The 27,807-nt window shown below is 59.4% G+C and overlaps 1 protein-coding gene across 9 annotated transcripts in view; it reads right to left on the bottom strand.

Annotated features, from left to right (window-relative positions):
* Positions 1-27,807, bottom strand: part of Kifc3 (kinesin family member C3) — a 64,694-nt gene that overhangs the window by 1,788 nt on the left and 35,099 nt on the right. For 6 of the 9 annotated variants that reach the window (XM_047527323.1, XM_047527327.1, XM_047527325.1 and 3 more), the window contains 17 exons: positions 25,924-26,066; positions 22,067-22,205; positions 19,473-19,675; positions 9,478-9,543; positions 8,857-9,000; positions 8,512-8,751; positions 7,840-8,013; positions 7,254-7,401; positions 7,046-7,176; positions 5,792-5,903; positions 4,559-4,740; positions 3,692-3,796; positions 1,859-1,989; positions 1,223-1,346; positions 838-967; positions 520-749; positions 185-319 (listed from right to left, as the gene is read on the bottom strand). In XM_047527323.1, the coding sequence (XP_047383279.1) occupies positions 185-319; positions 520-749; positions 838-967; positions 1,223-1,346; positions 1,859-1,989; positions 3,692-3,796; positions 4,559-4,740; positions 5,792-5,903; positions 7,046-7,176; positions 7,254-7,401; positions 7,840-8,013; positions 8,512-8,751; positions 8,857-9,000; positions 9,478-9,543; positions 19,473-19,675; positions 22,067-22,205; positions 25,924-26,066 (2,537 nt within the window). The remainder of the gene's footprint in view (positions 1-184; positions 320-519; positions 750-837; positions 968-1,222; positions 1,347-1,858; positions 1,990-3,691; positions 3,797-4,558; positions 4,741-5,791; positions 5,904-7,045; positions 7,177-7,253; positions 7,402-7,839; positions 8,014-8,511; positions 8,752-8,856; positions 9,001-9,477; positions 9,544-19,472; positions 19,676-22,066; positions 22,206-25,923; positions 26,067-27,807) is intronic. The other 3 variants (XM_047527329.1, XM_047527332.1, XM_047527324.1) reach the window with 2 other exon arrangements.

Below are 27,807 nucleotides of genomic sequence, written 5' to 3'. Positions count from 1 at the left end.
ACCTGCGGAGCAGCTCCCTGGCAACCCATGACCACCAAGAAGGCCTGGGTTAAAGGCTACTGGTCGGGTTCAAGTTCTAGCTCCAGGCCCTCAGGCAGCTTCTTCCCCACCACTCCAGGCTGGGCCCCACCTCCCCCTGCCTGTGAACTGTACATGTGAGGCAGGCCTGAAGCATCCCGCCTACCTCCAGATGCTCCTGGCTCGACCAGGACCCCAGCTCTGCGCGGCGGGACCCAGGGCCCAGCTCCACAGAGCGCACCCTCTCAGCAAACTTGAGGGAGTAGAGCGTCTCGCTGGTGTTTTTCTCCACGGGGGACACCTGGAAGACACGAGAGCTCGCGCCCCACCCCAGGCCAGCTGGCTGCTCCCACAGCAGTAGAGGGAGCTCCCAGCCGCGCGACTCCGGATGGCTTCCTGGAGACAACTGGTGGGCGCATGTGACCAGGATGGGAGCCGCCAAAGACCAGGGTCTGTGCCTGCACAGCACCGAGGACTGCCGCCCTGCCCCCAGGCCCTCACCTGCACCACCATGAGCGTCTTGCTGTCACCACTCAGCGAGTCCTGCAGCAGGTAGGTGAGTTTGGAGTTGCGGAAGGGCACGTGGCCCTGTCGGGAGCGGAGGGCAGCAATCACGTCCCCCAGGGCCGACAGCGACTTGTTGATGTGCTGTGCCTCTCGCAGGCGGCTGCCCTCAGCCCCTGACTTGCCCACGCGCTCGGAGCCAGCCAAGTCCACCAGGTTCAGCTTCCCTGCAGGGAGGGCGCCCGGCAGGTCAGGGCTGCCTGAGGTGGGGACCACGGCTGCCCTCAGGCCAGGCTGCCCAGCGCCCACCCTCACCCGTGGTGCGGAGGCCTGTGCTGCAGTCCACGCCGCGCACGGTGACGATGAGCAGGGCGTGTGAGCGCGAGCTGTGTTCGTTCAGGTTGGTGAACTCGGTGGTCCGGTTGGTGTGGCCGAACTCAAAGACCTGGGGTCGGCAGAGGCACAGGCTCAGAGGGGGCTTCGGGATGCCACCCCAAGAGCAGCCCTGTGAGGGGAATGTCACCCTCTGCGTCTCAGATGAGGAAACCAAGGCTCAGAAGGCCTGGGGACTTGCACGAGCTTGCGCACTTGGGGTGTGGCAGAGCCTGGTTCCAGGCTGGTTCTGTCCTCCTAGCAGCCATGCTCGCGCCCAGGGCCTCCCTGCAGCACCTCCCTAGCCCCAGGACCCCGAGCCCCTCACCTTGTTGATGTCGTCCACACTCTGCACCTGGAACTCAGTCAGCCCCGGCACATACAGCTGCCCGCTGCCATCCGGGCACAGCCGGATCTCCAGTTTCTCCTGAGGCTCTCTGCCCAGCAGGTCCCTGGAGGGTGGGAGGACAGTCGCTCTCTCCTCTCACACCCCACCCCCGTCTGGAATGTCCCCTGCCCATCACACCTTCTTTGGCCATCAAGCCCACCTCTCCCCTAGCCTCTCCCCTGCACTCAGCTGAAGAGGTGGAGACAGACCACTCCCCGCAAGTCCCTGGATGGCGTTTCTGGCCTCCAGTGTACTGAGCCTGTGGGCAGCACCTCCCGGGCCAGGTCAGAGAGCCGGCCTCCGCTGGACCACCTGGCCCTCCTGAGTCAGGAGGTGACTGGGACAAGGCTGCTCAACCGCCCCTGCGGAACCCGGACTTCCCCCCCACAAAGACCCTGCTGCCCACCGCGGGCCCCCACGCTGCCCACCTGAGGACCTCGTTGCCCTGCTGCCCACCGCGGGCCCCCACGCTGCCCACCTGAGGACCTCGTTGCCCTGCTGCCCACCGCGGGCCCCACGCTGCCCACCTGAGGACCTCGTTGCCCTGCTGCCCACCGCGGGCCCCACGCTGCCCACCTGAGGACCTCGTTGTAGATCTCGGCCGCGCTGACGGTGATGGTGTACTCCCAGTCCGACGCCTTGTCCTGCACCTCGGAGAAGAGCAGCTGCAGGGCCCGCTGGTTGATGCCGGGGTCCTCAGGGGTCCCCTGAGGGCGGAGGGAAAGACCCCAGTGACCCTGAACACTTCACGCAGCGTCCTCACCCCCAGCCTTCAGCGACCCGTGGCAGGTGAGCCTCCCCACCCCTCAGGAGGCACTCCACGAGCTCAGGTGACTTCCCCTCCCTGGCCTCGGCTGCCCCACCTTGACAGGGCAGTGTCCTGCCAGGATGGCCCTGAGGCCTGGAGCAGAGCGGTGGGGCGGAGGGCCTGGCCTGGTCGGCACGAGGCTGCAGAGCACCTGACGTGTATCCGGCCCCACTGGCCACCAGAGGGGCAGCAGAGTGGAGTCCCTCACTGGCCGTTGGGGAGCTCAGCAGGTGGTGTGGGGTAGGCACAGGCACCGGGTCCTGAGGGACTGACAGACCCTCCCGGAAGGCACGTGGAGTCCCTCTGAAAGTGAGGCCCTCGCCCCCCACTCCGCCAAGACCTAACCGTGTCCCCTCCACAGCCGCGCTCTCCCCGGGCAGCCCCAGGCTCCAGCCCTGCCTCCTCGGAGGCTTCCCTTGTGTCCCCAGACGCCCTCCCTGCCAGGGCCTGGTCTCTGGCTTTGCTGTTGTCCCTGGCACCTGCTGACTGGCTGTGTTCGCCACTGTCTTCCCCACTGCTGGGTGGGCTCCAGTGGGGGCAGGGACTGTTAGGTGACATGGGGGCCCCAGTGCCTGGCTGGTGCCGACATGCCTCAGGCCTCAGCAGAAGCTTGGAGGGTAGATGCTCAGGTCCTGGTAGTCACCCCAACTCTGAGCAGCCCCAAGACAGCGGGGAGCCCAGAAGTGCTGCACACACCCTCACCACCTCCGTCCCTGGCCTGCCAGCTGGTCTGCCCCCCGACTAGCCAGGCTACATGGCCCTAGAACTGGGGGAACGAGAGCCAGAAGAGAAGGGGCCACCATGGCAGGCTCCCAGAGGGTGCCTGGCAAGCTGACCGGAAGGACCTGTCCAGTCCTCTCACTGGACACGGGGGCACCTGCCTCATCCCCTAGCTGCAGAAAGCCACACACACCTGCTTCCGGGAGCAAACCCTCGAAGGCCAGCTTTCCACTTCCATCCACACTCAGCGCTCTTCCTTCTCTCGGGCCCCACCCCTCGGCATGCCACCTGCTCCCCCCACACTTCACAGAGATGAAAAGCAGTGCGCATGCCTGTAATCCTAGCGGCTAGGAGGCTGAGGCAGGAGGATCGCAAGTTCAAGACCAGAGGAGGCTGAGGCAGGAGGATCGCAAGTTCAAGACCAGTCTCAGCAACTTAGCGAGGCCCTAAACAACTCAGCAAGACCCTGTCTCTAAATAAAATATTTTTAAAAAGGGTTGGGCAAGGGCTAGGGAGATGATAGCTCAGCTGGTAGAGTGCTTGCCTCGCAAGCACAAGGCCCTGAGTTCGATCCCCAGTACCGCAAAAAAAAAAAAAAAGGGGGCAAAAGAGCGTGTGGGCAAGAGGCTCCGCCCTGCGGGGTGGGGCGGTGGCCCGCGCAGGACCAGACCCCGCTGACTGGTTCGCCTCCCTGCGCATGTGCCCCCTCAGCCCTGCGGTGCCACTGCAGGTGCTCTGGGGCAAGGAGCCCCTCTCCAGGCCCGGGGCTGACTCAGGTCTGACAGCCTGTTCCCGGGTGGGTGCGAGGACCAAAGGAGGTGCGGCAGGACTGGGCCCAGCCCCGGAGGTGACGAGGCCGGCGGCAGCAGAGGCTCACCCACCTCCATGGTGTAGGTCTTGCCGGCGCCCGTCTGGCCATAGGCGAAGATGCAGACGTTGAAGCCGTCGATGCAGGAGGTGATCAGGGCCTGCACCTCCTGGAACACCTGGAGGGACGGGGTGGGAGTGGAGGCTTCCAGCCCTCTGGGGCCAGGGTCCCCAGGCCAGCTGCCTCCCCTGCCCACGGCCCCTCCACAGTGACAGCACTGCCACAGCCAGCTCCCTGTTGAGGACTCCCGACTAGCGAGTCTCCGCACAGGACGTCAGTGGGCACGCACTGCCCGCAGAGGCCAGCAGGGGCCCTCCCCCGGCTTCTCGCGCTCCAGAAGGGCTCTGCAGGGCGAAGGCAGAGGCAGCAGGGGCCTGGCACCCCCTTTGCCTGAGCCTTCCTGCCAGTGGATGGAGGATGGAGCAAAGGTAGGGCCAGCCGTGGGGGCAGAAGGGCACGGGGCAGGCAGGCCTGGCAGGTTGGCTGGTGGAGGTGGCAGAAGCTGAAACACGAGCTCTCACTCTGCCCAGGCCCAGGCGCTGGGTGCTAGAGCCCGAGCTGCCCCGCGGGCTGCTGTGGGGCAGACCCCTGCCTGAGGTCCCTGGGCCCGCGGATGGGGGCCGCAGGAGTGGGCGAGAAGGCTGTGCTTGGTTCCCCCCACCTTTTTGTGAGGTGGGACTTGAACCCACCGCCCAGCCCCACTTGGCAAGCACCCTGCCATTAAGCTGCCCCCAGTCCTCCGAGGGTTCTGCTCTTTCCTCCCAGGGGGAAGGCGAGAGGAAGTGAGGCCTGGGGCCACACTTCTCAGTCCCACCCCACTCTCCTGTCTAGTTCTGTCCCCCTTTTCCCTGCAGAGGCTATCCCCCAGGGTCACACTCACATCCTGCTGGGAGGCCCACGGGGAGAAGACCTTGTCCAGCTCGAAGGACACAGGCTTGCCCTTGTGCAGCAAGTGGATGATGGAGTCGTCATTGGGGTCGAAGGTCACAGCATTGGTCGCCTCGGGCCCTTCTCCGTCCTCCTTCGTGACTGGCCGGACACGAGCAATGACCCGGATGTTTCCTGGAGCGGTTGGGGATGGAGAAATGGGCCCAAGCAGAGTTAGGACCAGACCGCCTCCAGTCCGCTGTACACGCTGGTGTCCCAGGCAGACGAGGGCCCCGGGAGTCACAGCTCCCCAGGACAGGGTGGCCCACGAAGCCGTTATCAGTCTCTCATGAATGCATTTAGTACATTTTCTTCTGAGCAGACCACTTGAGGATGGGAGTCTTGCCCTGAAGACAGGGAGCAAAGGTCAGCTGTGGGGCTCAGGCGCTACACCCGGTCTTGGCAAGACTCTCTCTCTGGATTCTGCTTTCTCACCTACACCATGAGGAGCTTGGGCCCTATGAGCCTGGAACTTGATCTGTCAATCTAAAGGGACACCATGAAAACCAGGACAGGGCTTGGGCACCAGATGGGCAAACAGGACCAGAGAGACAGTGGACAATGGGCACTACTATCTAACAGGCACAGACGGTGGGACAGCTTGTGCCACCCTCTTGCCCCTTTGTGGGCTCTCTGTGCTCCTGTGATGGAGAGGAAGTGCCCCCTACAGCCAGCACTGCCCTGCCGGCCTCCCTCTCCAATTCACAGGCCAGATCAGCTCTGGCCCCACCATCTCGGGCACGCCCAGCACCCTGTGGGCCCTGCACCTAGTCACAGGCAGAGTTAGGGTTTTCTGTGTGACCACTGATCACCGTCCCTTCTCCCAGCTACTGTGAGCACAGGGTGCAGGCACAGTGTCGGGGGGCCCGGAGCAGGTGCTCCCTGGAGCTCAGTGCAGGGAAGGGTGACGTCTTCATCGTGACCAGGCCCCAGGTCAGGGCCGCCCAGCCCCAGCGCTGCAGCGCCCCATCCTCTCCTGGGCCACCAGGGCCTGGCACGTAACCTGGCCTGGCCCCGGCGCCTCAGAGTGGAGCCAGGGAGCGCAGCGGGAGTGCCCCGGCTTCCCCGCGCCTCCTTTCCTGGTCTACAGAGATGCCAGTGGCTCCTTGAGGAGGGGGCGCAGCTCAAGGGTGACTGCTGAGCCAGTCGGGGCACCGGCAGCCCAGCCCAGGTCCCCAGGCGTCACCTTTCAGCCGCACCAGCTCGTTGTGGCACTTCTTGCGCAGCTGCAGCTCGCGGCGGTACTTGCGCAGCAGCTCCTGGTTGTTGCTGTTGACCTCCTCGATGGCCTGGCCGATCTGGGGGGACACGCACCGTTGGCAGGGCTGGCCCCGTCGGCCTCGCTTGACCAGCTGCCCGCCCGGCAGGATGCCCATGCTGCCCTGGACTGTGCACTGGACATAGGTCCCATTTCCCCAGCACCCCATTTTACAGATGAAGAAACTGGGTCCCAGGCTGAGCCGACAGCTCAAGGTCACCCTAAGAACAAGCAAAGAGCAGGGAGTCGCCCTGGTGCCACAGCCCTGGCACAACGTACGGCAGCTGGACTCGGATCCAGCTCTACCCACACAGCGGGGGCCTGAGGCACCTGGCCCGATGCCTCTGAGTCTCACTTTCCTCATCTGTACAGTGGGTTTAATGCATCAGACTCAGAAATCTGTAGGAGCCCATAGCTAAAGATCTCCACGGCACCTTCCACAGGGGAAGAAGCAGGATGCAGACCACACGTTCAGTATGGCCCCCATTGGGTAAAGGGAAGGACAAACGCTGTCCACGTGCCTGCTCATGATGCTCAGAACATCTGGGGAAAACGGGGACAGGTGGCCCTGGGCGAGGGAACGCAGTGGCCAGGAACCCCTTCCTTTCCATGCCCCTCTGCAGGGCGTGGTTTTCACATCCATGTGTTACGGATTTTTTTAAAAGGAGAACTACTTTCTATGTATGGGCTCTGGAAAGAGCTGTCATACAAACTCAAGAAGCCAAAGGCCATAGAAGGCCCAGCACAGGGCTCAGGTCGTGGATCAGTGGTGGAGTGCTTGCCCAGCACGTGTGAGGCACTGGGTTCAAGCCTCAGTAACACAGAAAATAAATAAGAAAAAAAAAAAAGCCCAGCATGCAGGTGGCACTTAGGACTCCTGCTCTCCCATACTGCACAGCACGGAGTAGAAAACCGCATCAGGGGCTGGGCCGTGGCAAAGCACTTGCCTCGCGTGTGCAGAGCCCTGGGTTCAGCCCCCAGCCCCCCACAAACAAAATTAAACATAGCAGATGAAAGAACATTCGCAGCACTTCCGAGATCTATGTAACGTGTGGTTTAAAGAATCACTAAGACAAGTACAGGAGCAGGTGGGGTGGGGGCTGGAGGGCTGTTGGGGGCTCTGAACTTTGGAAGGGAGCCCTGGGTGGACGTGGTCTGCCAGGCTTCCAGGGCCTCGCTCACCTCGGCCTTGACGCTCCTGAGGGCCTCCTGCAGTAGCAGGGGGAAGCCGCGCACCTGCCGCTTAAGCCCGTTGTAGTCGTTGGTGAGGGTCCTCAGCGCTGGTTGTAGCGTCAGCAGGTTGGTCCGGACACCTATGGGGACAGGAGAGGTGTGAGGGTGACAGTATGAGGCCAAGGCAGGGTGGACGGGGCTCTGGGAGCAGGCTCACCTGCCAGGTTCTCATGCACAGCCTTCATCTCCACCTGGGCTCTGGCAAAGGCCTCCTCGATGGCCCGGTTCTTGTCCTCCTCCAGGGACTGCATCTCCTCCAGCATCTGCCCGTGTGCCCGCTCCAGCTCCGACTCATACATGGCAATCTGGCAACCAGGCCAAGAAGGCTCAGCGGTCCCGTGGGAGGGAGGCAGGTGCCAGGAAAGAAGCCCCGCCCCAAGCAGTGAACCCTCACCCCCAGCGTGGAGGGGCAGCATGGCCGCCTCTCTCCCCTACACAGAACTCCACGCAGCACCTCCCGCATCAGCCCCTGCGCCACCCTGGTCCACGCACAGAACAGGTGCTGGGCTGGGCCCCGGTAAAGACCTGCAATGATCATGATGCTGAGTCCCCACCGTGAAGGAGGTTCTATGACCAGATCATGTTGCAGACGAGGAAACAGATAAAACTTGCCGTTGGCCACTTGGCCGTCAGGGAAAGGAGGGCCTGGACCCCCGGTCTGTGGGGTCCTCAAATACTTAACCACTCCACTGTACTGGAAGGCCTGCTCCCTGGCCCAGCCTGTGCCCCCGCAGCCTGCGCACCTGCGCCCGGAGCTGCACGGTCAGCTGATGGGAGCTCTGTAGCTGCTGCTCCATCTCTTTCAGCACCTGCCGCTGCATGGCCACCTGCTCCTGCAGGTGCTGGTTCCGGGCCTGGGACTCGCTGAGGGCCTGCTTGGTCTTGGAGGACTCCACCTCCACTGTCTTGATGACATACTGCAAGGGGAGGGGAGGACGCTGCATGGAGGCGAGTGGGGATCTGAGACACAGCCAGCCACGCCGGCAGCCTCGGGATATCCCTGTGGATGTGACTCAGTGGTTAAGCGCCCTCCGAGCCTCCCCCCAAAAAATGACAGGGGCCGTCAGCTCCCAGCTTTGTGGATTGCTGCAAATCTGGCTTCCTGGAACCTTCTCATCTCAACAAAGCCTGCACGGTGAACCTGGCTGCAGCCCACCCGGCACGGGGTACTGGGGAGGGTGTAGAATCTAGACACTGCCCTGCATCTGGGCCTGGCATGCAGTGGGCACCTCTGACATGCTGGATACCTAACGGGGCTGTCCCAGATTCGCAGAGGGGAGGGCCAAGAGGGCGCAGAGCAGAAGGATCCCTCCGGCCACTCACACCTATTTACCAGGACCAGCCGCTCCTGCGTGCCAGCTCTGCTCTGGAGGCTTGTACAGGGCACTGCTCATGGCTGCCCGCAGGTGGCTCACCTTGACAGGCGGGGACTGGGCCCGCAGGCTGGCAATCGTCTCGTGACTGTCACGCAGGCGCCGGCTGAGCCGCTCCTCCTCCTGCGCCTTCTCGGCCAGGCAGTCCTTGAGCCTCAGCTCCACCTCGGCCAGCCGGTCGGTCTTCTGCTGCACCTCCAAGTTCAGCTCCGACAGCATGCCTTTGTTCTCGGCCACCTCCAGCTGCAGCTGGGATAACTTGTCCCGGAGCTGGGTGCTCTCCTGCAGGGGGTCAGCAGGGGACAGAGAGGCAGGAGGCACTAAGCGGCTGGGATCACGGTGGGCAGCCGAGGCCCAGCCCGGGGCGGGGCGGCCCCAGCCGCTCACCTGGCTGTGCTCGCAGCCGGGGCAGGGGCCTGCCGGCTGGGCCCGCAGCTCCTGCAGCTCAGTCTCGCAGCGCCGCAGCTCCTGCCTCAGCCGCTCATTCTCCACCATCAGCCGGTCCCGGTGCTTCTCCAGGTCAGTGCCTCCCTGTGGAGAGCCAGGGCCCAGCGGGGGCATGTGGCAAGGACAGGTGGGATGGCAAGAAGGGCAGGCGGAGGGCATGCAAGGGCCGGGAGAGAGATGGAGAGGTGGGGAGAGAAGGAGGGAAGGAGAAAGAGGAAGGCGAGCCAGGGAGGAGGAGGAGACAGGAGCCCAGAGACATGGAGACAGCCAGCTGGCAGGGGGAGTGGGAGCGCCCCCCTGCTGCCCGCCCCCTGTCTATTTTCCAGAGTGTGAAAGTAACAAGAAGTCACATTTATGCGCAGAGTTCACACTCCGGTTTTACGTAAGGAGAATCAGCCCCCTCTGCTCAGGAGGCACACAACTGCCACCAGCTGTGGCAGTAGTCTCTGAGACAGGGTGGGGGATGGCTGGGTGGGGCGTGAGGGCCTGGAGATGGGGCCCCACCCCTGGGGGAAGGGTGGGTGTGCACAGGACAGTCCACCCCTGAGCAGGGAGTCTCACCAGCTCAGACCGCAGTCGGCTCACTTCCTGGGCCTGGCTGATGAGCTTCTCCTTCAGATTTTCCACCTGAGGGCACAAGGCCAGGGGCATGGTGAGCCTTGGTCCCACCTCCAGGCAACAACCAGTCCTCTCCCTCCACACCAGTTCAAGGACTGACAAGGCTTCTCCCAGCCCCCAAGCTACAGCCTCAGGCCCGAGATTCCAAATAACCGGGAGCTGGCCTGCTCCTGGCAGCCTTCGGCACCCTCTCTCACCGCAGGGTCAGGCCAGCCCGGCTCCTCAGGGAAGTCTGCACAGAAGTGCAGCTGAGGGGCCACTGTAATCCCAGCAACTCAGGAGCCGGGGAGGAGGATCGCAAGTTCGAGACCCGTCTCAGCAACTTAGAGAGGCACTAAGCAACTCAGCGAGACCCTGTCTCTAAAAAAATACAAGGGCTGTGGATGTGGCTCAGTGGTTAAGCACCCCTGGGCTTAATATCTGGTACCAAAAAAAAAAAAAAAAAAAAAAAAAATGTGGCTGAGGTAGTCACTCGCTGGCCTGGGCCCACCCCAGGGGCAGCTCTTAGATGGACTCAGGACCCTTTATTGCATAGACCTCTGTATTCATTATCTGTAATTTTAAAAGGGCCCCCCAAATCATATCAACTCCAGGCCCTACAAACCATCGATTCATCCTTGCCTAGCACCCAGAATTTTCCACTTTGAGAGGTTTCTGGCAAGTTGGCCTGTGGAACCAGGTCTGCCCACCCCCGCTGCCCATCGGCTTTGCAGGAGAGCTGTGGCTGACCAAAGCTGTGACGGAAAAGGGGGAGTCCGCCCCGTCACAAGCAATGGTACCCGTTGGTGGCTGGAGGCACCGGGGGCAGACCCAGAGCACAGACCTTGGGACAGTCACTCTTCCCTGGAGTTGTCCTCAGCTGACCCACCCCTCAGAAGCCCCAGCCCCTGGGCCTGCATCAGTCCACCCAGGAGCCTCTTCCCAGGAAACAGCAGGCAGAAAAGACCTCGGCACCAGCATTCAACAGAGCATGTCTGGGTTCTCTTCCAGAACATTCAGTAATGACCACGTCTCACCTGGGAGAAGGCTCAGTGACGGTCAGACTTACTCTGGTGGTTCAGGAGGTTTACATAAGCACTGGGTGCTGATTCCTACATGACAGGTGACCACATCCATCACCTGCGGGAGCCAGCCCTGTGAGGTGGGTGTGGGGATGTGAGGGACCAGACGCCCAAGAGCCACCCAAGGAGACAGCCACGTGGGCTCCCCATGGGCCTCGTCCAGGGGGAACACACCCCCTTTTCTTTCAAGGGAGGCCGACATTTGGATATGGGGGTGTGTGCCAAATCGCCCACTTTATATTGCTGAGATGTCGATCACCACGCCCGTGAACAGCCCTTGACCTTGGAGGTCACTGTCTCCTGGGGCTGGAACAGTTGGGCCTCTGCTCCTCCAGGTGGCTCTCTGAGGAAGTGGGCAATGAGCCTGGGCCATGAGCTCTGCCCCCACCTCCAAAGAAATGCTGCTTGCCCCGGGGGGGCAGAGGCGTTCTACCACACAAGACCCCACTAGGCGCTGGAAGATCCTACCAGCTTGCCCGAGGCTTCCCGGGGGCCACGCAGGTGACCTGAGGACCGAATCTGTCACCGCTGTCACCACCTCCAGCATGGTCCTACCTAGCAATGCACGGGGTCATGGGCCAAGCAGGGAGGCAAAGCTGGAGCCACCTCTGCCTGCCCCCAGTGCCCGCTTTCTGTGGCTGAAGCCTGGAACGAGGAGGGGCTCTGGGGCTCTGCCCCTGAGATCGAGGGGCAGGTCATATGAGGCAGCTTTTCTATCTTAAGTCACAAAACCGGGGACAACCTGAAGGTGGCCCCAGGGCAGCCCTGGTGAACCACAGCGTGCGCATCTCCAGCGCGAAGACTGTTGCCCAGCGGCTGCGATGCTGTCCAAGAGTTAGTGTGAGCCTGGAGAGTCGTGAGCGCCCCTCCCAGCCGCCTCCCACCCTGCTGTCCAGACAAGCCCCCGAGGACCTGGTGTCTGCTGACATCTCTGACCAAAGGCTTGGTGTCCGCTTGTTTTCTGCACAGCTGGGGATGGAGGCCAGGGCTTGGCACACGCTGGGCAAGGGGCTTTTCTCGGCCCCTCTCCCAACGCCCCTCACCGTCCCCCATGCCCCAGGTCTGCCCATCACAGTTCGTCAACGCGTAAAGTCAAAGGAAGACTCCAGGCTGGGGAGAGCGTATATAATACAGAAAGGCGCGCGGCCTCCGGGCTGAAGCCGAGCCGACGGGCCCTGGGCTTTTCAGGACTGAGCATCACTTCCGTCTCGAGGGACACCTGCTCTCTGCACTCCCCTCAGCCCGGACTGAGCGGCATTACTTGTAGCTTTTGCGAAGGTCCCGGCACCTTCCCCAGCCTCTCCCGCCCGGGGCTGGGTGTGCTCTGACCTCAACCATCTCCAGCGCCTGCGCTCCAGCACTCCTGGGCAGCCAAAGAGGGTTTTGCTGGTTGGCCGGGTTACAGGTGTCCCCTGCCCATCACAGTCAGCTTGCTGTTCCCTTCTGGCATCACAATGGGAACCTGGGAGCTCCTGGCTCTGGAACCAGCCAGGAGCATCCAGAAGGCGGGGCTGTGGGAGGGCAGGCCTGCCCGAGGGAGGAAGGGAGGGTTTGTTTGGTCAGAGATGTCAGACGCTAAGTCATCTGGCTTGTCCTAGGTAGCATGCAGCAGAACAAGTGGACTGACCCCTTCAGGCAGCCTGGCCAAGGTGACCACAGACTGTTCAGACTGGAGCGATGAGGTCACCCTATGGCCCCTGCAGGCCAGCTCCATCAGGGGCCCGGAAGTAAGAACACCAGCTCTGGAAAGGGACCCTCACCCTCCACATGGAGGGGTGGCTTCAGGAGGGCTGAGAGCAATGCCAGTCTTCTCCTGGACACGAAGGCACAGCAGGCAAGTCTCGTGGGGTTAGGGAAAGTGACCAAGAAGTCAGAAGCAAGCAGAGCACCCAGAGGACCTGACAGGAGAGAGGGCTGGGAGCAGTAAGAGTGGAGAGTGGGGAGCCAGCAATGGCCACTTGTGTAGGTGAGCCTAAGAGGGAAGGGCCACACCCACCATAGGGCCAGAACACAGTAGCTGCTCAATAAATACTTGCAGTAACAGCAAGGGACAACGTGCCCACTCCTGAGCCAAAGGCCAAGTCACCGGGGAGTACTGAGCAGTACTGAGCCTCCTGAGCAGGTTGCGAAGGCGGTCCCAGGCCAGCACAGAAGTCAAGCCAGAGTTCAGGAGGGGCCAGCCTGGCAGGTGACACCCGCTTCCTGGTTCCTTCTCAGCTAGAGAAACTGCCAAGGGCCTGGGGAGCTGGGGCCTTCTGCTGGTCTGACAGCAGCCTGCGTTTACACGTATGGCAGAATTGGCTCGGCAGAAGCGGGGAGGGCGCGCTGGTCTGTTTTCTGAGCTGTCAGCCCTGAGGCAGGCAGCCTGCTCATTACCCCCTGCCACCTGCCCTGCCGCATCTGGGCAGCGTGGTCACCTGCTGTCTGCTGGGTGGCAGAGCTGGGAGGGCCTCAAGCAAAGAGCCCGGAGCCCCTCGGGAGCACCCCTTTCCAGTAGCTCTCCCCATCCCGCCCCAACACTCTGCTCCTCGTCGGAGGCTGGTCCTGGCTACGTGACCACTGGCCAGGTTCTCTGGTCCCATCCCCTCAGCTGCCAAGTATCCACACTTCAGTCCTTTGGTGGCTGAGGAGTAGGAATAGTCACCGAGAACAATGGATTCTCAAGTCAGACTGTCCAGGTCCTAACTAACCCAGACCCCCTCTCACACGCAGGTGACCTCGGGTGACGTTGGAGGAGTGTCTTGACTTCTCTGTTCCTTTATTTTCCTTATCTTTATGATTGGGCTACCTCGCCACGGTTGTCTTGGACATTAAATGAGATAATATACGTGAATCACTTACAACAGGGCCCAGCGCTCATTACAGATTGACTATACTTTATCTCAAATGCTTAGGACCCCAATTTTTTTTTTTAATTTCAGACTTTGGGATATTTGCATACATGTAATAAAACATCTTGGGATGGGATCCAAGTCAAAGCACAAGATTCATGTACGTTTCACACACGACTTACACATAGCCTGCAGGTAACGTCATACAATATTTTTACTAATTTTGCGTGTGAAATAAAGTTTGTGTACACTGAGTCACCAGACTTGTGGTATCGTGTTGACACTCGATGTTTTGGGTTTCGGAGCATTTTGGATTGTTTGGCTCTGGATGCTCAAGCTGTACTAAAATGAAGTCTGTGAAGTCAGAGATTTTTATCTGTGGTGCTCAGTGCTAAATGCCCCAAACCTGGCACGTAGTAGGTGCTCAGTAAATACATGCAGGGTGAATGCTGGGACCTCGTGGGGCTGAGTGGAGCAGGGCCTGTGGGTGAGGCTGGTACAGTGTGAGACAGGAGGGGCTTGGGGTGGGAAGTGTGGGGGGATCTCATTGCCCAAAGCCCAGAGCCGCCAGTCACACTACAGGCAATGACTGCCAGGTTTGGAATGCCAGCCCAGAGGAGCCCCCAAATCAGTTGTGTTTCTATGACAACAATTCAAAAAGGGAAAGAAGAGAATAATTTCATCTGCGATAGCATCCAAGAGAACAAAATAGCCAGGAATGAACTTAACCAAGGAGGTGAAAATGTAGACACTGAAAAACTACAGAATTTTCCTAAGCTTAAAAGAGGAGCTGGGGCTGGGGTGGAGCACTTGCCTGGCATGTGCGAGGCCCTGAGTTCGATCCCCAGGCCTGAGGAGATTTTTTAAAAAAGCAGAGATTAAAGAAGACACCGGTAAATGGAACGACATCCTGGAAGACTTCACACTGTGAAGATTTCAATAGTACCCAGGTCATCTAGAGAGTCAATGCAATCCCTGGAATTCCAATGACTTCTCCAAACAAATTATAATAAGTTCATCCTAAAATTCACGTAGAATCTCAAGGGACACCAAATAGACACGACAATCTTGAAAAAAGAACAACCAAGGTGAGAGTCGCACACTTCCTGATTTCAAAATGTAAAGCTGTGGTATGGAAGCAGAGTGGTCTTGGCAATCGCATGTACAGACGATGAGAAGGAACAAAGAGCTCAGGAATAAACCCTGAGCAGACGTCCAAGTGATTTTTGACAAGGTGCCAAAAGTGGGAAAAGGACAGTCTTTTCAACAAGTGGTGCCAGAAGCCCACGTGTCCACAGGCAAAAGAGTTCGACCTTATGCTAAAGTGAACTCAAGGCGGATCAACTAAATATAACAGATCAAACTGCAAAACTCTTAGAAGAAACTTCATGACTCTGCAATTGCACAATGATTTCTTAGATATGATCCTAGAAATAATACAAGCAGTAAAAGAAAAGACACCTGAGTTGTTATTCATAAAATTAAAACCTCTGCCAGGCATAGTGGTGCGTGCATATAATCCCAGGGACTCGGGAGGCTGAGGCAGGAGGATGACAAGTTCGAGGTCAGTTTCAGCAACTTAGCAAGGCCCTGAGCAACTTAGCGAGACCCCATCTCGAAAGAAAAAATAAAAAAGGGCTGGGGATGTGGTTCAGTGGTTAAGCATCCCTGGGTTCAATCCCTGTACCAAAAAAATTTATTAATAAAAATAATAAAAATATTTGCATAATGAAGGAGACTATCAAATGGAGTGAAAAGGCAACAGGAGGAAAATGTGGAGATCATGTATCTTCAAGGACTAATATCCAGAGAACTCCCACAACTCCACAACCTGATGAAAACATAAGCAAAGAACCAGGACAGACATTTTCTCCAAAGATAATACACAACTGACCAAAAAGCACAGGAAAAGACATTTAACATTGCTAAGCATTAGGGGTATGCAAATCAAAGCCACAGTGAGATGCCACTTCACGCCACTAGTATTATAAAAACAGCCCACACACGCCTGTAATCCCAGCAGCTCCGGAGGCTGGGACAGGAGGATTGGAGTTCACAGCCAGCCTCAGCAACTTAGTGAGGCCCTAAGCAACTCGGCAAGAACCTGGCTCTAAATAAAAGACAAAAAGAGCTGGGGATGTGGGCCAGCGGTTGAACCGCCCCTGGGTTCAATCCCTGGTGCCAAAAAAAAAAAAAAAAAAAAAAAGATATTATAAAAACTAAAATAAGTGTTGGCGAGGCCGTGGGGAACTGGAACCTTCGTGCTCAGCTAGTAGGAATGTAAGATGGTTCAGCTGCGACAGAAACCAGGAGGACGGAGCCACAAAAAATTCAACAACTCAACCACCATCTGATCAGTAACTCCAATCCTGAGCGTATTCCCAAAGGAACTGAAGCAGGGACTTGAGGTACGTGCACGCCCAGGTTCACAGCAGCGTCATTCACAATCGCCAGAACCCACTGGTGAGTTCAAGGGCAGACAGCTGAACAAAGGGAGAGTCTTCAGCCTGTAAAGAGAACGTTCTGGCTCCGGCTGCAACAGGAGGAGCCCTGAGGCCTTCGGCAAAGCGAGGGAAGCCAGTCACTGCTCTGAGCCCACTCAGGAGGCACCCAGTGACACTCAGGCAGGGAGAGCGACCCACGGCGACGGCCACCATCAGTGTGGGTGCTCTTCAGACCAAGAGCTCTGCACTTAAAAATGGTCACGGGGGTGAATTTCTTCTGCGATGTTTGAAAAACGGTTAAAATGAGTTTTTTAAAAAACAGGCCAGACAAGCAGGATGCGCGTGGAGAGTGAGCAGGTCTCCCGGTCTGTGAGCCCTGAGGACGCCCCGGAGGGTTCCGCCTGGAGGTGCCGGGGGAGCAGAGAGGTGGGTGCGGCTGGCCAGCGTGGACCCTGGTGGACCCTGGGGACCGTGCCCTGCACCGTGGCTCCAGGGACTTCCACAGAGGACAGGTGCGCTGGAGGCCACCAGGACATGGCCTAAGCCGTGGCTGCCAACACGCAGCAAGCAGCCTCAGGACAAGCACAGCCCCACTCGGTCGCCAGACCAGGACCAGGGGCCTTTGTGGCCTGGGCCACGTGGGTGCCTGGGGACCGCAGACCCTGCCCTGAGTGCCCCCAGTGAACAGAAAGGCCACACGCGACAGTGACAAGAGGCCCGACGAGCTCAGGTCCCAACAGTGACAGTGGCACCTGTGTCCCGTCGTCTTCCAGTGGGGTTGGAGGCTTTGCGAGATCGTCACCCCGAGCCCCCCGATTCTGTGGGGGCCATCATCCCCACTGCCCGGGAAGAAAAGCTGAGGTTCCCAGGGGGCGAGCCTCGGCCGGGCAAGCAGTCACCGGGCTGTGGGGGGACCTTGGACTGGAGCTTGGATCTGGTGCCCCTGGCAGAGTCCCCACCCCTAACCACTAGGCAGTGTGGCCTTTAGAACAGCACCGAGAGAGGGCAGCCACAGGCAAAGGCGAGCCCGGACAAGGTTGGGAACTGAGAAAGTCAGGTGGCAAGTGCCCAGCACTAAGAAACCGGCTGGCAGACCCCGGGGCGGCCTCTCCTTAGAGAAGCAGCATTCAGAACACCAGGAAGTCGAAGTCGGCCCACCGGAGACCAGGGCGCGGGAGCAGCGCCAGGAGGCTTCACGCTTCGCAGCTGGCTGTCTGGTTTTCCATCCACCCTCGCAGTTGACCCACCCAGTAACCACCCAGCCTCATGTGTTCGCTTGTTTAGAGGTCGGGAACGAAGGCTCAGAGAGGAGGCGATTTCCTGCGGTGGCACAGCTGGCAAGTGGCACAGCCAGGACCGGGATTCTGCTCCCAGGACGCCAGGTCCAAAACACTCCCCGTGACGGTGACGGCGGAGGCTGCACCCAGCAGGCGGCTTGCTGGGGGTCCTCTCGCCCAGGACCTGTTGCTGCAGCTGCTTTACAGACGAGGAAGCTGAGGTTCAGCGTGGTCACTCACTACCCCAAGGTCAAATGAGTGATGAGCAGGGCCACAGTCAGGGTTCGATTCTGGCTCCTAGGCCCTGTCCCCTAGGGTTGGACCCTCCAGAGATCTGGAGTTTTTCCCTGAGAAATTTCCAGAAGAGAGCTGGAAATCAGAAAGTTCACAGACGAAACCAGAGCAAAGACCAGGGACCGTTCTGAATTCCCAAGTCATCGGGGGAGCAGGGTGGGCTGGGGGTTCTCCCACATGAGGCCAGAGAGCTGAGGCCCAACACACCAAAAAGGCCCGGATGTTTCACCTCCAACTTGCCCTCTTAAAAAATAAGTCAATTTTTTCAATTAAAAGGAAAAAGAGTTTTTAAAAACTTGTTTCAGGTTGTAAAAGGCCACATGTTATTTTATTTACATGAGCTATCAGAAAAGGAAAAACCATAAAAACAAAGTGGATTAATGCCTGCCAAGGGCTCGGGGGAGTGGGAGCAGGGAATGACTATCACTAGGTCTTTTTCGGGTGAGGAAAATGACTTAAAATTAGTGGTGACAGGTGCGTCATACCTTAACATACTTACAACCACAGAACTGACCTCCTTGAAAGGATGAATTTAGTGGTATGTGAATTATGTCTCCACAAAGCTCTTTAAAATAAAAAATTAAAAACTTGTTTAAAAAGTAATGTCCTGTCAACCTAAACTGAGGAAGGTGGCGCTGAGTTTTTGCCTTGGGCCAGATGTGTGACTTCCAGGGTAGGCCCTGACCCGGTCACAGCTCCCGCGCAGCACAAGCCTCCCTCCACCTGCTGCCACAGTCCCTTTGCACTGGCTATTTCCTCAGCCCAGAAGGGACTTCCCTCAGCTCTGTGTCAGACCTCAGCTCCAGCTCTACCCTCTCAGGGAGGCTATTCCTGACCTCAGCACAGGGTCACAGCTCCTCAGACAAGTCCTCAAGGTCACATGCACGCTCTTCCTGCCACTCTTCCCACTTTACACAGGTGAGACCAATGTCCATCTTCTCCACTCACCCCCCGCCGCCGGCAGAGGCTTCCTGTCCCCTGTGTATTCCCCATGGCCAGCTGAGTGTCTGGCATAAAAGGCTCACAAAAACACGAGGCGAAACCAGGCAGGCACGGCGGACGTGAGGCGTATAGAGCGGAGAAGCCGCCTGTCAAAGGGACAGACAGAAAAGCTACAAGGTGAGGGCACAAGAGGGGATGCAGGGCCACCAGGAGGGCCAGGTGGGTGGAACAGACAGCTCTCAGGAAGAGCCCGGAAGAAACGCTGCGTCTGGGAGAAGATGCGTCTGAGCGCCTGAGGCTCCCAAGCCCAGGCCAAGTCAGAATCTAGCAGACGGTCACGCGGCTAGGCGACTTCTTAACTCACAGGGCAGAGGAAGGACGCGGCCCCACCTGAGGGCAGCCTGGAGAGAGTGAGCCCCGGCCCAGAGCCAGGCCACTGCGCCCATGAGGGACCACACAGCAGGTGGGGCTGGGGACCGGGGTGAGTGAGCAGAGCTCAGACCGCCACCAAGACAGATGTCGAACACAGAAGTGGGGAGCTGGGCCCCCGGACAGGGCCCGCAGGGAGATGGGGAAGAGGAGAGTGAAGAAGAGGGTAGCAGTCAGTCACGGGTCCTCCTGGCCAGCCAGCAAGGAGACGATGCTCCCGGCTCAGCGGACCTCGGCTCTCTGGAGACTTGGGAGATCCCTCCTCCCACCGGCCTCCACCTTTCATGAAGACCCAAGCTCTTATTTCTGCTGGGCTCCTGGGGCGACTGACTGCAGTGAGCTTTGTCCACCTGGTCTGCACAGCCCAGACACCAGGGAAGATGGGGTGGACCTGCACGGCCTCCAGGTGGAAGCTCCCCTGCACTTCCTGCTCCTGGGTTCAGCACTTCCTCAAGGATAGATCCTGGCCCCGCAGGAGATGCGGCAGGAGCAAGCCAGGACGGGAGGCCAGTGCTCCGATTCCACACCCTGTCCTCTGCCATGTTCCCAGGTCTGCACAGAAGACCCCACCTACCTCCAAGGGCCCCATGGGGCCCAGTGCCCAGCCAATGGCCTCCACACTTCACAACAGCCTCTGCCTGTCCCTGCCTCCCCAGGTACCTGGTTCTGCAGCTGGGTGGATGTGGTTTGCTGGTCACTGTCATGGAGGGCCAGCCTCTCCCGTAGGACCGCCAGCTCCTCCTGAAGCTGGGTTTTCTCCTCCTGCAGCTGGGACATGGCCTCCACCATCCTGTGCACCACAGGGGCTGCACCTGGAGACCCCGACAGGCTGGAGCACCTCCCGCTGCCAAAGAGCCGCCCACCTACAAGCAAAGTAGCAGCTCATCAGCCGGCAGCGGAGGGCCACCCGGCAGAGGAGGGGCCCACCGTGCCAGGGCCCGGGCGGCCAGGCGGGGTGGGACGGGTGCAGGCAGGGGTGGGGGCAGCGGAGGCGACAGCAGTGTGGGCCAGCCGGGGCCTGCAGGCTCCCTGGCTGGGAAGCTCTGGGGATGTGAGGCCTGGACAAGACCAAGCCAGGTTGGCGGCCGGCGCTCACGTAGCCGCCGAGGAGTGCAGGACGAGCCTCCCCGCCGCCAGCCTGCAGCAGCGGCTGCCCAGAAGGACCAAGGTGTCCACCCCGGAAAGCACTGTCCTCGGGAAATGGCTTCTTAACTCTCAAGTTCCCTCCGGAGTGTAGAAGAGAGGAGGGGCCCTGGCCTGCCCCTGCAGGACGCAGTCACTGTGCACCAAAAGGAAGCAAGAGGGGCACGTGCAAGTGGGCGGGCCGGGGACACGGACAGCTGGTGCGTGGAGCAGCCGTGCCGGCTCCAAGGCCACCTACACCTGGGGGCCACACAGGCACCAGAAAGGGCCGAATACCCAGCTGGGCAGGGCCTCAGCCTGATGCCTCCTCCTCCCACGGCTGTCACTCCTGTCACCAGGAATGGGAGAGACGGACAGGCAGACGGATGACGACTGACAGATCAAGTCCCGTGCCCTGCGGACAGGCCTGGACGTCACCCGCGCTCGACGCCAGAGCACTCGGGAATGAGCACAGGTGCAGCGGGCAGGTGCGGTGGAGGAGGAGACCGGGAGGAGCGGGGATCTGCCCTCCCCACAGCCCCAACGGGGTCCTGCAAAGTGTCCAGGACCGAAGAGGAAGAGGACACCCGCTGGCCGGGAGCTCTCCCACTCTACCCCAGGTGCCAGGGCTTCTGGGCTCTCCCAGGGGACAAGGAGCCCCAGACTCTATGACCAAAGCCGCCTGTCCCCACCGACTGGCAGCCCTGACTGGGGCACAGCAAGTGCATTCACCGCCCCAAGCAGCCCGGTGGCCTGGGCAGGGGAGGGTGTCACAGCTGGGCAGGACATCGGTCTCAGCACTGGCACTGAGGGGCAGATGGGCGAGAGCCCAGCTCCCGACTGAGGAGGGCGGGAAGGGCACTCACAGGCCACCCGCCCCTCCTTCAGAGGGCTGGGGCTGGCCAGTCCCTGGTTGGACAGTGACCCTGGCTGTGCAGCCTGCATGTGACACAGCATGCCTGTCACACAGGGCTGGCCGAGTCTCTGTGATCTGTTCTAGAGAGAGTGAGGGCGGACGGATGCTTCCAGGCCCAGACACGGGGCTGCCCCGGGCAGCATGTGACCAGCGTGGCCCTCTGCCCCCACAGACTGCTGTGGTGTGGCAGGAACACGCTGGACTCTGGCCCCCGAGCTGCTGCTGCCCCTCGAGAGATGGGTGGGAGGGACCCACGGGGTCTTCCTATGGGAAATGGGGACAATGGGCCTGACCCAGAAGGCTGCCTCGGGCAAGAGCCTGGAGGCGAGATCAAAGGGGCCCCGGCAGAACAGGCCTGTGCTCCTGAGGCCGGCCGCCACTTGGAAGGTCAGTTTCTGAAGGAGCTGTCATCACAGGGCTGGGGGATTGCAGGCCCCGCACTGGCCCCCGGCCAAGAGCCCGTCCTGACACTCCCAGGCCTCTGCTGCCTGGTGCGGGAAGCCCACCTGACTGGTGGAAATGCCCCTTCCCAGGCCACCTCAGCCGGGCCCCATGCCTGCCCAGATCACAGGAGAGCTTGGGCCCAGAAGGCCAATCTGGTGCCAGCACAGCCTCAGTGAAGGGAGAGGCTCCTTCCAGCACCTGGCAAGTCCAGACACACAACCCTTTGGTGACACGAAGAAGGAACAATGGAAGACCGCTCCTCTCCCTCCCCACCTCTCGGCCTTCCCCTGGGGCTCCTGGAAGATGCCCTTTCCCAGTGGTCCCTGGGCTCTGGCTTGCTGCTGGAAACCCCAGCACCAGCCCGGAGGCTACAAGGCGGGGGGTGCCTGCGTGAGGTTCCAGAACCGGCTTCCAAGAGCCATGGCGGGACTCCACCAGCTCCTTTTCCTCCACCTGGAGGCAGCAGAATCAGAGCTCTGTCCTAGGAGCCTGAGACCCCGGGGCCCAGGGAGCGAGGGAAGGGAGAAGGCCCCCCAGACGCTGGGAAATTCAACTCGGCCCCCACTGGCCAAGGCCTCTTATCACTGGTGGCTCTAGGAGGAGGGTGGTGACAGAAAGGATAACAGGACACTGTTCCTGGGTCTCAGAGTTCCACGTCAGGTGGATGGGCCACCGCAGCCGGGAGGGCAGGGCGGGGCAGCTGGGCCTCCATGCAGCCTCCCTGCCACTGGCTTGGCCAGGTGCTCCTGCTCCACGGGCGGACCTCCTTTACCTGTTTTCTCTACATTCATGGTGCCACCAGCTTCCAGGGCCTCCCGGTCCCTCCTGGGGGCCGGCGCCGGCCTCTTCAGGAGCTTGTCTTCTTTCGTCCCCTGACTCTGGCTCTCGCACCCCTTGTTCTGCAGGGCCTGCTGCCAAGACACAACCAGAATCCTCACGTGAAGGGGACCGCACTGTGGAGGGACCTGAGCTAGGAGAGAGAGCGTTCCTGGAGCTGGTCGGGCCCGGGGCCCGCGGGTCTGAGCCCTGGCCGTGCAGCGGGGACCAGGAGCACTGGAGTCTGCAAGAGAACGCGCCCAGATGCCAAGCAAGACAGTGGCAGTCCGTCCTCTGGCTCTGCAGCAGCCAGGCCTCAGTGCCCGCAAAGAAGGCTCTGGGCACCTGAAGCGCTCGGGTGAAGCCCGGCTCCCACGGGCAGGCTCCAGGGGCGTCCGTCAGCAGCCCACAGCCTGCTCACGTCCAGCCCACAAAGTCACGTTCACAGGCAACTGCGCAGCCCCGCCGCACATGTCAACCCAGGGCAACGCGCCCCGCCATGCCGGCGGCTGCCGTCACTGCAGACGGCACCCCCAGGCCGAGGAGGTCGCACAGGGGCCATCAGAGCAGGGGAAGGGCCTCCTCACTCCCCAGCCCCACGCGGCTATCACAGGACCTCACTGCTGGTCCAGGAGAGCCTGAGGCCAGGAAGCTGGGACAGAGCCCACCAGTGGACAGGTGTGGGGGTGCAGAATCAAATGCCCGCTTCTCAACCAGAAAGATGCCAGACAAGCGGCAGAACCCTGTGTGACCTGTGATCAGGGACACACAACAGGTAGAGAAAAAAGCCTGGAGAAATATCCAGATGTCGGCTCTCTGTGCCTGGTCGGGGTAGAGGCCCGGTGTAGCGACCAGGCCGAAACAAACGGTGTGTAAACTTTTGGGGGAACAAAAAGAAACGTCACAACAGGAAGGGAGGAGAGGAGGGGCGGCCTTCCACTTGACTCCGAACTCTTCTGGCATCTGAACCGTTCACCCTATAAACGCCTACTGAGTTGGTTTGTTTTTTTAACGTCCGTGGAGGTACCTGGGGACAGAGGTCACGGGCAAGTCTTCCTGCGTCCTTGCACCCTCTCTCTCTCTGAAGCAAAGACACCAGTGTCACGTTTTTTAAAGCAACGTGCAGTGCGCGAGTCCAGGTGGGCAGCCTGTCACCTGCACGCTGCCGCGAGGCCGTGGACAGGTTCCTGACCTTCCGGAAGCTGCGTTTCCCTCCTTCTTGAGTTAGAAGTGGTAACACAGTGGCTTCCTGGAGCCGCATGCCAAGCCAAGTGATCACCAAGTGCCCGGCACACAGTGAGAGCGCAGCGCCAGGTAGCTGTGATCAGGAGGTGCCTCCTGGGATCCTCACCTTCTTTACGTTTTGCTCACCAAAAATCCAATGGAAAGAATTGCAAAGAGGGGAGAAGCGGTCTCGACAGGCCCCTGGTTTGCCGCCCACCCCTCCACCCGACCCTGTCCCCACCCTCGGACCAACTGCCACACCATCGCAAGCAAGCTTGTCGGCAGTGGAGGCAATGGCAGCAGCTGGAAGTTTCCATTTGCCGACCAGAGCAAAGGTCACACTATTTCTGGCGTTCTGGCCTGCTGGCCACGCACAGGAAGGGCAGACGCGGGCGGGGGAGGGGGCAGGAATCTCTGCAGCCGGGCGGGCAGTGCTCGGGTTGGAGCTGCTGGTGCAGAGGCTGGAGGTCACTAAGCTATGGGTCACTTCACTGTGCTTGGGACCCACTCACGTCCCACGTCCATGACCCCGTGGCACCTATAAATTGAACAGGGCTGGGGCGCCGGGCGGAGGGCAGAAGCATGAGAAGGTGGAAGCTGGTTGCTGGCGGCAGCTTCTGAGATCCACGGATCTGCTGACCCCAGGACTCGGCTGAGCCCTCAGCCCAACACCCATAATCAAGGCTCAGAATAGAGCCACCACCCAACTTGAGGCTGCGTGTTCCTGACCACAGCCTCCGGCTTTAACCACCAGTGGCCCGAGGCAGAGCAGAGAGGCTCTCTGGTCTCTTCAAGGCTCTCTCCTGGGCCTGCCCTCTGGGCGGACTCCACAGATAAAAGAAGGACCGTGTGGTTCCGTTTTCAGATGAACCACATGAGAAGGGCGGAGAAGCACCACGACACAGGGGACTGTCCCTGAAGGAACACCAACCCCGGCCCTACCCAGCGGGGGTTTGGGCCATGCGCCCCAGTCCTGGCCACAGGACTTAGGTCTGGAGGGTGCGCTACGAGGGCACTTGTGTTCCCACGCCCCAGCCTGACCGCCCACTCCAGCAAGGCTCCACACAGTGGGCTTCTGCAAAGGGCGGAATCCGTATGTGCGGCGTTCGGGGACACAGCCCTCCCAGGCACAGCCTTCCTGAGGGAGATCCTGCTATTCATCCTCTGCCCCTGCATTTAAGGCCCTTGCCCGGCTTGCATCCATCATGATCTGGTGCCTGGGGCCTCCCTGTGTCCCTGCACCTAGCACGTGCTGGCACATGGTCCGCACTTCAGTGGTTAAAGATGGCAGCACCCAGGCTACCCTGAAAATAGTCAAAGCTATAGCTGCACAAATGTCTAAGTAGCCCTGCAGTCTGCAGTTAGAAACAACAGCAGAGAATCTTTTTTTTTTTTTTTTTTTTTGTGGTACTGGAGATCAAACCCAGGGCCTCAAGCATGCTAGGCGAGCACTCTATCATAAGCTGCATCCCCAGCCCAGTAATAATTTATGATAAAATTCCGAGCAGAATAGCATGCAGTAGTTTAAAAGAGCGAAGTAGTTCTCTACATACCAGCATGTGTAAAGAGATCACCACCAGGGAAAGAACTAGTCACAGAATAATATGTAAGCCCCCTGTGGTGGTGCATGCCTGTGATCCCAGCAGCCTGGGAGACTGAGGCAGAAGCATTGTTAAGTTTTGAGGTCAGCCTAGCAAGACCCTGTCTCAAATTTAAAAATTAAAATAAAAAAGAATATGTAAAAATGTTAAAAATCATGAACAATAACTAAGTGGTTATATGTGAAAGATAAATGGCTAAACACCACTTTGGGGTGGATTTTTCACAGATGACCACAAGAGGCCTTCAGCTTCTGGGTACTGTATCGACGCACAGTGTGAATCCTGCATGCCCTGTGCTATAAAGTCAGTTGGGTTCCGTGGTTGAGACCCCAGCCTGCTGTGTGACCAGCAGCAAATTACATACCCTCTCTGTACCTCCCTATCCTTATCTATAAAACAGTAATGGTCTCGAAGATAGCTAGGGGATTACGAGAACTGATAGAACATATAATGCCTCTGTAGTAACAGTGCTTGATGAATAGCTATTACTATACTCTTTATGCATCATCTCTACAACCACACACACACATGTGTAAAATTGCCTTTTAAAGTCAGTGATAACAGCAAGGGAATAGAAGTCAAGTTTTGCCAAAGCCCCAGTCTGGGTTGGGATTCTCACTTGGAAGGAAGGACACACAAGCACTGCCACTCGGGGGCTCATGTGTCACCCCAAACGGGCCTGTTTTCCCAAGGCCTCCTCCCACAAAGGTCCCACACTGCCCACTTCAACACCTCAGCCACAGGTGGCTGAAAAGCTTCTGTTGCCTGCCTCCTGTGTGATCCCCCCTGAGATCACTTAGAAAGCAAACTGCTCCACCAGGCAGGTGCTCGGCTGGGGGGGCTGCAGGGGGCTGCGAGGAGCACGGCAGAGGCACCAGGCAGTTCCCTGCCCTCCCAGCAGCCTGTCGGGGAGACCTCGCGGGCGCTCAGAGGCCGACACACAGCCAGCCTGCTCAACCCCTCGCCTTGTGAAGGCCCCAGGGCTTACCTGCACGGTCAGGTAGAGCCTGTGGGGACTCCCGGGGCCCGCCCAGTCCACACTGAGGGCTCGGCACCGGGCTAGGGCTGGGCGAGCGGCTACTCGGGCGCTGGAGTCCTCGTCGCTGCCAACCAGGATATCTCTTCCACGCCCTGTCCCAGGACAGAGAGACAGGTGAGACGCTCGGGCCACTGGCCACGGACCCCTGGCCAGGGCCTCAGCTGGGCTGGGATTGTGCACTCTCCCCAGCTGGCTCAGGTGTGGCCCGAAGGGACTCACGTGCCCTCACGCGCCTGCCCTGTGCAGAGCAAAGGTTTGGCACCGGCAGGGGCTGAGCAACTTTCTTAACAAAAGCCACCAAGATTCTCTGCTGGAGGGCACCCAAAGTCCCGGCAGGGCCCCTCTCTCCCCACAGTGGCTCATGGGACACATTGCTCACCAGCACCTCTACAGACAGCGGCAGAAGGAGGCCAGAGTTTGCCGTCCTGTGAGGTGCACCTCGGGCCTCAGCTTTATTACCCAGGCTGCCTCTAGGTGGCAATTTCTCCCCTGCCTTCATTGAGACCAAACCCATCCTGGGTGGCCTGCTTCCTGCAGTCTCCAAAAGCATATTTGGGACCAGTTAAAGCTCATTCCGTGGGCCTCTGACACACAGCCTCACTGCCTGGGGCTGCTGTGGGGCAGGGCGGTATGGGAAAGGGGCCATGCCTCACTGGGCAAAGCGCTGAGCCACGGCCCAAGGACGAAATCACACCCTGAGCACCAGCCACGGGGCTACGTGCTTTTCAAGCCTTGAAGGCCTTCTTGATCCTCAGTTTGCCTGCCATTAAATGGGGATAACATACCAACCTCATTGCCCTTGATGAGGATCAAATGGGATGAGCCACAAAAAATACCCCCAAGCGCCCAGCACACAGAAAGTGCCCCAAATACAGCCTGCTGGGGTTGCAATTGCTGGCAGCTCCTCACAATCACCCAAGGGGATGGGGAGCCAGAGGGTTAAGAACATGCCCAGAGTCATGTGGAGCCAGTACTCAAGTCCCATATGTTAACCAGCCCGCCACTGTCAGCCCTTGCAGGGCCAGAGCCGGTGGTGGGGATTGGGGCTCAGAGGGCCAAGGAGCAGACAGTTGGCTGAGACCCTGCCCAGTGGCAGTCACTGTGCCTGCATTTCACACCTAGGATTTTGTTTGACTTTTGTCTTAAATTTTTAAGTGGTAAAAGTCTGGCGGTTGTAAGGCTTATTTCAAACACCTTGCATGTGTGCACATACCACTGAAGCTATATATAATGCCAACTGACTTTTTTTTCCTTTGGTAGTACTGGGGGTAGAACCCAGAGGTGATTTACCCCTGAGCTACATCCCCTTTTTATCTTGAGACAGGGTCTCGCTAAGTTGCCCAGGCTGGCTTTGAACTTTCGATCCTCTTGCCTTGGCCTCTTGAATAGCTGAGGTTACAAGCAGTCACCACCATGCCCAGCAACTTATTTTCTTCTTTTATATTTTTCTGTGGTTTTTTTTTTCCCTTAAGTTTCCCAAGGGAAAATGTTTTGTTTTCTTTCTTTTTTTAACCAGAAAAGTCATACTTGTTCCTATTACATTTATAATCCAGAGGACAACCTCACGGGGTGGACAGCATCCCCTACCCTTTCCAGACAACCAAATCTACCTGACAAGCAAGCCCCAGCTTTTCGGGGAGGCCCCCCCGGGTCATCCCAGCCTGGCTTGGGTGCTGGGGAGCAGCCAGCCCCAGGCACCCACAGACTCGGGGAGACCTTGGAAGGAATCACTCTGGCTGTCCCTGACTACACAAACATGATGGTGGGGGGTGGGCAGGAGTCTGCCCTCTCTGGGCCTCAGTTTCCCCTTCTGAACACTGAGAGGTTTGGACC

Source organism: Sciurus carolinensis, chromosome 16, assembly GCF_902686445.1.
Source record: "Sciurus carolinensis chromosome 16, mSciCar1.2, whole genome shotgun sequence".
Taxonomy (NCBI): domain Eukaryota; kingdom Metazoa; phylum Chordata; class Mammalia; order Rodentia; family Sciuridae; genus Sciurus; species Sciurus carolinensis.
The sequence above is the reverse complement of the archived record's forward strand: the minus strand, read 5'-3'. Positions and strand labels throughout refer to the sequence as shown.